Source organism: Rhinolophus sinicus, linkage group LG15 (assembly GCF_036562045.2).
Source record: "Rhinolophus sinicus isolate RSC01 linkage group LG15, ASM3656204v1, whole genome shotgun sequence".
In the NCBI taxonomy this organism is placed as follows: domain Eukaryota; kingdom Metazoa; phylum Chordata; class Mammalia; order Chiroptera; family Rhinolophidae; genus Rhinolophus; species Rhinolophus sinicus.
In genome coordinates this window covers 14,186,437-14,199,308 of record NC_133764.1, presented here as the reverse complement: position 1 = coordinate 14,199,308, position 12,872 = coordinate 14,186,437, and the positions used below count along the sequence as shown (strand labels likewise).

General features: G+C 38.1%; 1 protein-coding gene across 1 annotated transcript in view; it reads right to left on the bottom strand.

Annotated features, from left to right (window-relative positions):
* Window positions 1–12,872, bottom strand: part of LOC109439143 (olfactory receptor 1G1) — a 42,963-nt gene that overhangs the window by 24,053 nt on the left and 6,038 nt on the right. The window contains exon 2 of the mRNA XM_074320417.1: window positions 9,196–9,243. Coding sequence (XP_074176518.1) covers window positions 9,196–9,243 — 48 coding nt within the window. The remainder of the gene's footprint in view (window positions 1–9,195; window positions 9,244–12,872) is intronic.

The following is a 12,872-nucleotide window of genomic DNA, read 5'->3' as shown; positions in this document are numbered from 1 at the left end:
CAAATATTCTGTTCTTTTGATCTGACACTGCTACTGTTCCACTTCTAGCATTGGGCACGTGGAGGTGGAGCAAGCTCTGGAAGCATAGGGAGGGGGTGGCTGGGCTTAGTGCCTAAGGCTTCCACTCTCTGCTCAGCAGTGAGGGCTTAAACCACTGTTTTCAGCCTTCTTCCCTCAGTCTTTGCTCCTCGGTCTCTTCTGTGAGTGTTGGGCTCAGCCGTGTTATATGCTGTCCCCTCAGCCCTGTGGGCCATAAGTGGAGCCCTAGCAGTCCGAGTTCTTCCCTCTCCCGCAGCTGCGGTGGTTCCGGGATGCAGCGAGCTCGGCACACTGAGCTAGGTCTGCGTCCTGCGCCCGCGCAGCTCCGTCTCCACCCTTCTCCCTTCCCTCCTCCCCTGCTCACGCAATTTGCCCACTTTTAGATGATTTCTGTAATGCGCCTCTTAGTCTTGCCTGTCTGCTCTGCAGGGAGTCCTTTGTGGAGTTATAGTTGTTCAATTTGTTGTAAATTCCAGGGGAGATTTCAAGAGGCTCCCCTCACACCACCATTTTTATGACGTCTAATTACTGCTTTTAAAATCTTGTTTAATAATCTTTGCCAATGTTCTCCTATAATTTCCTCTAAAGGTTATACTGTTTAACCTTTCACATTAATATCTGCTATACATCTAGAAATTATTTTTGTATCAGGTGAGGGAGAAATCAAGGTACATTTTTCTCCCACAAGTATGGATATCCAACTAGTCCAATCCCACTTACTGAAAAGACCATTCTTTCCCCACTGCATTGCTCTGTAAATCTTTATCATTAGTTAGGTAATGTATATATGTGAATTTGCTTCTGAACTCTTTATTATATTTTATTTGTCAAATTTTCCACCTTTGCATCATTATTCTACTCCACTGTGTGCTTATTTTTATCTTGCCTGTAACACCCCATTTAGTATTAAATTTTTTTGTGTGGCACATTCCACAGTTTTGTTTATCAGAAGATTCCATTCATTTTTGAAGAATGTTTTAGCTGTATATAGTCCATATTAATTCAACAATTAAAAGATGCAGAGAACAAACTGATGGTTGCCAGAGGGGAGGAAGGGGGAAGGATGGGTGAAAATGGTAAAAGAGAATAAGAGGCACAACATTCTAGTTATAAAATAAGTAAGCCATGGTAGGGGGGATATGATGTAGAGCACAGGGAATATAGTCAATAATATTGTAATAACTTTGCATGATGACTGTTAGTTACTAGACTTATGATGATTACATCATTAGGCATATTAATGTCAAATTACTATGTTGTACGTCTAAAACTAATATAATAGTGAATGCCAACTATACTTTAATAAATATATTTTTAAAAGATTGCATTGCATTGTTTCTTTTTGTTTCTATCATTTCTGTTATGAAGCTAATTGCCATTCTAATTGTTATTTTTATGAAGATAACGTGCCCCCACCCGCCCCCTCTGGCTGCTTTTACGATTTTTTTCTTTGCATTTTTTCCATTTATTTTATTTTATTTTAAAGAGATTTTTATGAAAATATAGCTAATATACAACATTATATTACTTTCTTATGTACACCATAGTTACTCAACATTTATATTCCTAAAGAAGTGATCACCATTATAAGTTCAGCAACCATTTGACACTGTACCATGCTATCACAATATTATTGGCTATGTTCCCTATGCTGTACATTATATCCCTATGAGTTATTTGTTTTATACTTGGAGATTTGAACCTCTTATTCCCTTTCACCTTTCCTCTCCTTTAAAAATTTTTTAATTACAGTTGACATTCAATATTAGTTTATATTAATTTCAGGTGTACATTTGTATAATTTAAGAAATGATCCCCCTGACTAGTCTAGTGCTCACCTGGCACTATACATAGTTATTACCGTATATTGACTATATTCTCTATACTTTGCTTTACATTCCCATGACTATTTTGTAACTATCAGTTTGTACTTCTTACTCCCTTTATCTTTTGCACTCTGCCCCCAACCCCCTCCCATCTGTCACTCCAACAATATAGTACCCATCTGACACCATACATAGTTATTACAATATTATTGATTATATTTCTTATGATATACCCTACATCCACATGATTACTGTGTAACAACCAATTGGGGGCCCAGTGGCACAGTCTCCCTGGTCACCTGCACCAGGTACTCCAAGAGTGTCCCTTGTGTGGGTTGTGTATGCCTTCCTGTTATAGTTGAGCCGTGGTTGCTATTGGCACTTCAGTGAGTGGGATTGACCCTCAGGCTGATTGGCTGTGAGGTTTGGCCACATTCACAGCTTACAGGCTGCTGTGCAAGGGGCTTGCCCCACTGAGTGGAATTTGCCCCAGTGGGCTCTGATGCCTCTTGAGACCACTCTTTGGGTGTGCCACTTATGGGGCTAACTGAGCTGTGCTCTGCTGTGGTCTGAAACCAACCTCCAAGTATGTTGGCTATGGCACCTCTTGCTAGGGGCTCTGGTGCAGGCCCAGGTCACCCGTGGCCTGTGACCAGCCCAGGACTACCTGGTAAGAACTACAAAGTGATCCACAGTTGTTTCCTGCCTGTGCTAAGCCTGGAGGCATGTGGGAGAGGCCACTCTGTGAACCAAGGATGTCTGTCACCAGTACTGGGTGTGGGATAGCTCGGCAAAATGCCAGGACACCCTGAAACCTGCTGCCACTTGCCAGCTCCCTTAAGGTTCAGCCACTGATAAAGCCTCATGTGGTATGGAAGTTGGGTGAAGCAGGGTCTCAAGGAGTCACTAGAATGGGAAGAGTTGTAGTCACCAGGTTAACGTAAATTCTGGTTTGGTGCCAGTGCTGAGCCTAAAGCTACTCAGCAAAAGTCTCAGAGCACACCAAGGCCAGTCGCTGCTGGCCTGGGGTCTATCGGACTCTGATAGTTTTCCAAGAGTGCAATCCGGGCGGGGCTGGCTGCTCTTGGAGAAAGTGCCTCTGGCATTGGGGGACTTGGGTGGGGCAGGGTCCCAGTGAGTCAGCAGAAAGGAGCTGTGGAGATCACCAGACCAATCAAATTCAGATTTGGCCGGAAGTGTAGGGGCGGGCTCAATACAGGAAAGATGGCGTCAGCCTGCCGGCTACACAGGAGGAGAACTCCTCACTGGGAAAATGCTGACTGTCTTCCAGCCCTCATTCTGAAGCCACAGAACTCAGTCTGCCCCCGAATGTCTCCGACATCCTCCGAGTTACTGTCCCTCCGCTGGAGCCCAAGGTGAGTGCCTGGAAGTGAGAGAGTCTGTGCACGGTCCTTTTAAGAGGACTCCTGGGTTTTCTGCTGTCTTCCATCCCATTTGGATGGTCAGAGTCCCCACTGTTTTTCATAGCCAGATATTGTGGGGGCTCCTTTTCCCAGCACCAGTACTCTGGGCTGGGGAGGCCACTGTCGGGCTGGGGTCCCTTGTTCCTCTGAGGGGAATCTGCGCGGCCAAGATTTCCCTCCCGGTTCTCAACCACCACACGAAGTTTTGCGTTAGCTAGTTCTGTGTCTCTGCCCCTCCTGCCAGTCTCAATGTGGCTTCTTTTTTATATCCTTAGTTATAAAACTTCTGTTCAGCTGGACTTCGGATGGTTCCCAGGTTGATTTTTCTAGAATTTAGTTGTAATTTTAATTTGTTCATGGAAGGAAGCAGGCAGTGTCTATATACTCCGCCATCTTGGATTTCCCCTCTTTGTATTTGGTTTTAAGAAGTTTACTATTGTATGCTTAGATTTGGTTTTGTTTGATTTTATACAACTTGGTGTTTGCTGAACAACCTAAATCTGTAGTTTCATGTTTGTGGTTATTTGTTTTGAAAATACTTGGTTATCTTCTCCTTTTCCATTTTCTTTCTCCTGTCCTTTTTGGATTCCAATGATGTATATATGTTAAACCTTCTGTGTATGTCCCATATATCTCTTATAATCTCATTTGGGTTTTTTCCCCCTTTAATTTTGGGATTCAGTTTGGGTATTTTTGTATTGTGATGTCTTCTAGTTTATTAATCCTGTATCCTGCTATGTCTAGTCTGCTATTAAACACATCCACTGAGTTCTTAATTCCAAATACTCTTACTTTTCACTTCTAGAATAGCCATTGCTTTATTTTTATTTATATGATTTGCTGGTGAAAATTATGTATCCTTTTAATTATTTTCAGATATTAGTCATTGCATTTTAAATTCCTTATCTGCCACCTCTAACATCAAGCTTATCTTTGCTCCTCCTCCTCCTTCTTCATTGTTTTTTTTTTATTGTTTTGTTTTTCTCTTCATATGATTTTGCCTCTTCCCTAGCCTAGTAATTTTTTATTGTATGCTGGATATTATTAATACTGGTATTATTCTGGCTCCAGGTAATGTCATCTTCTAATGGCAACTGTACTTTCTTTTCTGTAATACAGATATGGTAAATGGGTTGATTAATACAATCAGGTATTGATTTGGTTTAGAGTTGGGTTGCTGTCTTAGGAAGAGTAAGTTTAGTGCTTCCTAATGTGTGGTCCTTCTAGGCTTTTTTTGAGAAGCTGATGAGTTCCTCAGCTCTGTAAAATAATGGGGAATTCTCTTTAGAGGTTGTTTGTTTGTTTGTTTGTTTGTTTTTTCTTAGCTCTTTAACATTTTACTTCATGAAACTTCAAAATTTGACAAATAATCGTAAGGGAAATATTAGACTTGTGTTTGAAGAAGGCCTCCGCCCTTGATGAGTCTGATTCTTAGTCCTGAAAGACAGCAGGACATTTTGCTCTGCCTTTGAGAAGACTCCACCTAGCTCCCTAGAATTCCACCAGAACCAGCAAATGTCCCATGAGGAAAGCCATCAATGGATTTCTGTCCTTCAGGTTTCCAATCTCTTTATCCAGTACATATGACTGCTACAAGTTTTGATGTGTTAAAATAACCCACAGTTACTTTTCTTTAATGTAGTAGGGATAAATTATGGGACTAAATGATTGAATAAGTTGATCAATAAGGAACATTTCTTTCTCTGTTTCTGGAATTATATTTCTCAAGCAATAATTGGACTACACAGTACAATAGGTTATCAGTCTTATACACTTCAGAGGGCAAATATTTCAGGAGAGAAAATAATGAAGTCAGAGAAGGAAGAGATCTGGGCTGTGGAAGCCAGGGTAGTATTCCTGGTGGAGTAAGGCATGAGGTTGCTTCCTGTGCTGCCTGTTCCACTACCCAAAGGATGGCTAGTCATTAAGAAGTCCCTGCCCTAGACCTCCTAGTGGATTTGTTTCAGAGTGGCTTTGAAATTTACTTTGTTTGTTTTTCGAAGACCTAGGTTCCACTAGGACCCAATATCCCTTGGCCTAGGAAGACAAAATGAGATAAATGAGAAGGGATGGGAAAGACTCAGGTGATGACTACAGAGGCTGTATCTCCATGTGCCTATAATGAATAAAAAAGTGAAGGATCCTGGGCTAAAGCCCTGAAGTCATCTTCAGACACACTCAGTAAGTTAGGCTGGAATGTACATGCCTTAGGGTTCTCTTCCAACCTTAGTATCCAGATTACTGAAATTCTATGATGTGACTCTGTGGAATTGTTCTTCAGGCAGTGTAACATCCAAGTAACTGCTCAACATTCTAGAAATATCTTGATTACTGTCTACCAGACCCAATCTCTTTATTTAAAATAGTATTCATATGTATTTCATAATGGAATCCTATATATTTTGCAAGGAATTCTCATAAGAGATTTCAAGTTTATAGTAGCTTTGTGAGGTAGGCAGGGAAAAGTCAGTAATTTCATTTTAATGCTGAAGAAAATAACACATAGAGAAACGAAAGAAGTAGGTAGGCTCAGATGTCTCCTCAATGGCAGCATATGTGATAAGTGATATCTGACTGATGGCAGCTCCCTAATCAGACATTTTATTTCAAGGGATGAAGCCTACTGGCTTCTCAGAGCACAGAAACTCCTGGAGTTCTCTACTTCCAACACACCTTACTCTTCACTGGGAATAGAAACATCCCTTACTACCCTCTCTGCAGCCATATGTTCACTTTATTCTATCCTTTAATATTTATTTGACTTTTTGGGGCTCAGATCCGAGCAACTTTCTTTAAAAGAAATAATAAATAGCAAGCACTTCCTGGGTGCTTTTGTACTTGTTATCGATAAAGTGAAATAAAGGTTAATTTTCTGTTTAACATCACATAAGAAGTAAGTTTGCATTTTAGATTTGAACTCAGGTAGTTAGGTGCCACAGCCCAAGATCCTCAACTATACTAGAGACTATAGAATCTTACTCCCCTCCTTTGTAATGGTGCATTCTATTCCATTTCAATCAAGTGTCAATTAGTCATTCTAATGTCTTTCCTGTCTTCTCTATGTTTCTCATTGTGGTTTTGAATTATGATTCTCTTCGTATACAATTAGAAAGTATAGAACAGGGTTGTGTGCCCATATTTTTTTGGGGTATGGGGCAAGCAGGTAATGTAAATGAGTGTAAAGCGTGCCAGATTTAAGAAAAATCAACTGTGGAAATTTGATCAAAGATATTTTATTAAAATATGGATGATGCCTCTATTGTAATTCAAAAAATGTGCTTCTGAAGATGATGTTTTAATTTTGACGTTGAATAAATTCTAATGGAAAATAGAAATACTTAGTCATTAAATACGTTTTTGTATTTTGTTACTCCTTTGATTTGGGACTGGAAGTCTGGCACTGTTTCTTTTGACAATATGTCAGTGTGAAGTCCTTTGTTTTTTCTTGAATTGTAGAGTAGAGAATTCAGGCTTGAGTCCACTATATATATATATATATATATATATATATATATATATATATATATAGTAACTCCAGTCTCGCCTTTATCCGAGATATGTCTCGACGTCCCACTCAGACAGAAGCAGCCTCAGCCCACCTGTGTCTGCAAGGAATGACCCAGGATGTCCAGGGGGAGACTCATTTGTGGCTAGTCCCTTTGGACTATCTAGATGGAGATGAGAAGAATGAGAGAATGTATTATTATGGGCTTCACATGCAAAGAGGCTATGGATTGTCCAGGTCAGGAATTAGACTATAAAAGAGAGATAGAAAGATGAGCCAGGCTATCTCCTAGAAGACAAGTGCTGTAGGGCGTAGGGGTGGGGAGTGATTTCCCCATCACAGAAGGCATTCAAACAGGCTGTATGAAATAATAGGCTGAGTGATCGTTTTAGAGCTGATTCAAGCATTCAGTGGAGATAGGTGTTGCTTAATTTCTCTTTTAACATTAAGATTCCAAATTAAAGAGTAAACATGTGATGATCCTTTGGTATTTGAGTTAAAATGAGAGTAATCTTTAGGACATGCTCTAGAGACTTTTTTGTATACAGCTTCCCACATCTGGTTTTGTTACTCATATAGTTCTCCCATGGTGCTACACCATGAATGAGCTCATTTATTTCTCATAGTACTTAAGTGAGGCTTTGAGATAAAGAGGCATCTTAGAAAAGCAAAGAGTTTCAGTGAGAAAGAGGAACTGATAGGCTCATTCCAGAGACCACTTCAAAACCCTCAAATTGACTTGAGCATGAAAAAGAGCAACATGGTGACTCCCTGAGTGACCCCAACCCTGAGCACACTCCACCACCACCACCTCTCTTTCTGTCGTGCAGACAAAGGTCATCTACCTCCTTAGACCACATCAGAAATGACTTCCTTCCACAGCCTGTGTCATCAACAATCACTTGTGATGTTTTAAAACAAAAAGCCCATTTTCTGGCCCTCCTACTTGAAATACTGGTTCTTTTTTTAAGAACCAAGTTCTTTTCGAATTCACCTGGCGATTCTGACTGTACACTTTGGGAAACATTGCTCTGAGTAAGAGTCAGTGGGTTCTGAACACTTGTGTGGTCAGTTGGTCTTAGAGACACAAAGCTTTCGATAGTGTGGCTGGGCGGAGAGGGGAGAGAGTGTGTGTATGTGTGTGGGGGGGAGGTGTGGAAGAAAGCTCCATTCTCAGCATTAGAAAACGTCCTTTTCAGACCTCCTGTGTTGCTCTCTAGCTGTCTGATCTTGAGGAGGTCAAACAACTTCCTTGAGCCTCCTTATCTCACCCATAAAGCCTCTCTTGAAGTTTGAGAATCACATGCAACAGAGTGTGTGACAGCACTTTGAAAACTATAGAATGCTTAAAAAGATTGGAGGGATTGTTACTTTTCTTTAAATACTAAGGAATTAGAGTATATGAAGATTTTCTTTTTTTTTTTAAATTTAATTTTATTAAATTTATTGGGGTGACAATTTTAAAAAAATAGAACAAAAAATCATTAGATTTGTTTGGAACCACAGAAGATTTTCAAAGTATGTGAGTATGTTTGTGGAAGAGAGAGCAAACGGAGAAGAAAGAAGATAAGAAAGGAAGGAGGGGAGAAAGGGAGACAGAGGGAGAGACAGAGAGAGAGAGAGACAGAGAATGTCTGAGATGTCCAGACCTTACCTACCATTCTGTGCTGGTCTCAAAGTTGCTTAGTTCTGTTGCTTCCACTTTCCTTCTGTACAAGATGAAAACTTGTCAGGACATAAAGAATTGTAAGTCATTGCTTCTGAGTAGGATTTGGTGAGTCAACCTATCGGCTGGGGTTAGGATGGAGGGGAATTGGTGCCTGGATCTTCAGTGCCTGCTACAAGGAGAAGAATGTAAAGTTGTGGATACTCTGATGGTCCTGGGGAACCCCTTGATACCAAGTTCATGAAGAAAGAGGCTGAACTGGAGCCACATCAGGCCTATTTATCAGTTTTGGAGAGGTTTTGGGAAGGCAATCCCAAGAGAGCTTGTTGAGATACGCCTGGATAATTGATCCAATGTGAGTAACTATAAGCAAAAGTCTTGGGAAATGAGTCTTGTTTATATGGAGTAAACCAATTCCACATTGGTCAGCAACCCAAAAGGTGCCCTAGGAGTTACTCTTACTAATTATGATTAAAGAAGGCATCACACACATGTTGCAGCCTGGCTTTGAGTCATCAGAGGACAGGAAAAACCTCAAGCACTAAATTTGGGTTAGGATGATGGCAGATTGCTAGTGAATCTGAGTACTAAGTAAAAGAAATTGAAAAAACGTCAAATTTGGAGAAAAATAATGTCATCTTAGACCTCCAATTATTTCCCTCAAATTTTTTTAAACACAACGTTCGGCACAAAACAGACATACAAGGAAATAGGATGTTGAATGTAAGAACCAACAGATGAAAGCATAAAAGGACTCTAGATAATGTATTAGGTTGGTGCAAAAGTAATTGCGGTTTAAAAGTTTAAAAATTGCAAAAACCGCAATTACTTGGGCACTCACCTAATAATCAGACATAGACTGATAAATAATGATGCTTACAATATTTTTGGTATATAGCCAAGCCTGAAAATTTTGGCAGAAATTTTTACAAACTAAACAAACGTGAGTAACCAGCAGTCAAGTAAAAAACATTACCAGCGCTGCAGAAATCCTCTCATGTTCTCTCCTAGACACTGTTCCTGCAAGAGCAATCATTCCCCTGACTCCTAATAGCAGCAATTAGTTTTACTCATTTTTGTTCCTATTTAAATGGAAATTTACCTTTTTCACTCTTTTCTGTCTGCTTTTTTCATTCACTGTTATATATGTGAGGTTCATCTGTATTGTTGTATGTGGTTGTAGATGGTTCATTTTCATTGCTGTGTAGTGTTCCGTTGTGCATTCTACCACTCATGGACATGTCTAGTTTCCATTTTTTGAATGTTATGAATAGTTCAACTACACATTCCTCTTGGGCAACTATACATAGGAGCGGAATTTTTAGATGATAGAGTAGGTCTATGTCTAGTTTTAGTAGATCGTGCTAAACAATTTTCCATAATACTTTTTTATGTATATACATACACAATTATATATACATAATTACATAATTATGTATATATAATTATGTAATTATATATAATTCTTACCTATTTATCCAACCTCTAGCATTATAAAAAAGTTCTAGTTGCCCCACATTCTTACTGTGATTTGGTATTTTTCTATCCTTTTCATTTGAGCTTTTTACTGGGTACGTAAAAAGTATTGTGGTTTTGTGTGGGTGTTGTGATTTTAATTTCCATTTCCACGATGACTAATGAACTAACCACCTCCATAAGTATATCCTCTTGTGTAATATATCATTAAGTCTTTTGCCCATTTTTCTATGGGGCTGTCTGTCTTTCATGTTGACTTGTAGGAGTTCTTTGTGTATTCTCGTTATGAGTCCTGTGTCAGATGTATATAGAAATATCATCTCCAACTTTGTGGGTTGACTTTCATTCAATTAATAGTACCTATTGATAAACAGGACATTTAAGTTTTAATATAGTCCAATTTATTAATTGTCATTTTATAATTAGTGCTTTTAAAATATTATTTAATAATCTTTGCTAAATCTTTGCCAATGTTCTCCTGTATTTCCCCCTAAAGCATATATTGTTTTACCATTCACATTTTGATCTGCTATCGAGCTAGAATTGATTTTTGTATCAGGTGAGGGAGAGATCAAGATACACTTTTCTCCACAGATGTGCATATCCAACTGATTCAGTCCCATTTATTGAAAATATCATTCTTTTTCTACTGCATTCATGTGTAAATCTTTATCATTAGTCAGGTGACTGTGTACTTGTATGTCAGTCTGTTTCTGGACTCTATTCCATTTGTCTGTTTGTCTATCTTTGCCTCAATACTCCGCTCATTAATTACTGTATCTTCTGCTAGGATCGACATATGGTTTAAACCCTATTCTCTTCTTCAGTATATCTTTGGCTAGTCTTGGCTCTGAATTTCCCATATAAATTTTAGAGTAAGCTTGCCAATTGTATCAAAAACATCTGCTGGGATTTTGATTTGTGCTGTATTGAAACGAGATAAATTTGGGGGAGAATGGACATCTTTGCAATACTGAGTCTTCTAAATCATGAATTTGGTGTATTTCTACATTTATTTTATTAATTTATTTCAGAAACATTGTGTAGAGTTCTTCAGTAGAGTTCTTCCCCATCTTTTGCTAGATTTATTATTATGTATTTGATGCTTTTAGAGTGCTATGAAATTGGTGACATTTTAAAGATTTTGTTTTATACTAGTTTACTACTTGTATGCGGTAATACAATTACTTTTTGCATATTGATTTTGTATCTGGTGATCTTGCTAGGGGCACCAATAATTCCATTGGTTTGTAGACTTTTGTATTCTTTATGTTTACACTCAGGTTTGTGAATACTGACATTTTTTTCTTTCGTTGCAGTCCTTATGTCTTTTATTTCTTTTTCTTGTCTTACAGCACTAACTTGGTCTTTCAGTACAATGTTGAACAAATGTGATAAATGACCCTCACTTCATCACTGATCTTGAGGAAAGCTGCAAATATTTCACCATTGTAAATGTTTGCTTTGAATCAGGGTCAACAGATTACACTTTATGAGTAAAATCTACCTGCCACTTGTTTTTGTAAGTAAATTTTATTGGAATACAACCTGGTCCACTCATTTACATATTGTCTATGACTGCTTCTATGCTACAGTGACAGAATTATGCAATTATTTATTTATTTGCATGTGAACTTTTTTCTTTTTTTATTGTGTTAAAAAACACATAACATAACTTTTACCATCTTAACCATTTTTAAGTGTACAGTTCAGTGGTATAAATCCATTCACATTGTTGTACAGCCATCACTACAATCCATTCCCATACCTCTTTTCCTCTTGTAAATCTGAAGCTCTATACCTATTAAGCAATAATTCCCCATTTTTCCCCTCCCCCAAGCTCCTGGCAACTATCATTATACTTTTTGTCTTTATGATTTTTTTGGACTCTAAATACCTTATACAAGTGGAATCATGCAGCATTTGTCTTTTTGTGACTGGCTTATTTCACTTAGCATGATGTCCTCCAACAAGGTTCATCCATGTGGTAGGATATTGCAGAAGGTGCTTCATTGTGAAGGCTGTATAATATTCCATTGTATGAATATACCACCTTTTAATCATCCATTCATTGGTTGATTTGACACTTGGGTTGCTTCCATGTTTTAGCTATTGTGCATAATGCTGTGAACACATATTGCTTTGAGACCCTGCTTTCATTTCTTTTGGGTATATACCCAGAAGTGGAATTGCTGTGTCATATGGTAATTATATTTAACTTTTTTGAGAAATCTTCGTTCTGTTTTCCACAGTATCTCTACCATTTAAATTCCCACCAACAGTGCACAGGGTTCCAATTTCTCCGTATCATCACCAACACTTTTTTTCTGGTTTTTTGATAGTAACCATCCTAATGGGTGTGAAGTGTTGTCTCATTGTAGTTTCTATTTGCATTTCCCTAATGATTAGTGATGTTGAGCATCTTTTCATGTGCTTGTTGGCCATTTGTATATCTTCTTTGTAGAAATGGATTTTTGTCCATTTTTGAACCAGATTGTGTGTTTTGTGTTGTGGAGTTTTAGGGGTTCTCTATATATTCTGGATATTAATTCCTTATCGGTTATGTGATTTGAAAATATTCTCTCCCATTCTTCTCTTTATCTTTTTGTATCTACTGTAGGTTTTTTTCTTTGTGGTTACTATGAGGCTTGCATAAAATTTCTTATAGATATAACGTCTCTTATAAGCTGACAAAAACATGACTTCAACCATATGCAAAGACTACACATTTACTCCCTTGCCACACTTTGCTATTGATGTCATAATTTACTTCTTTTAAAATTAACAAATTTTATAGTTATAGTTATTCTTAATACTTTTGTCCTTTAATTTTTTATACTGTGGTTAAATGTGATTTTTGTATCACCATTACAGCATGATATTGTTTGGTGTTAGTTTATATATTTAATTTTAACTGTGAGATTTATACTTTATAT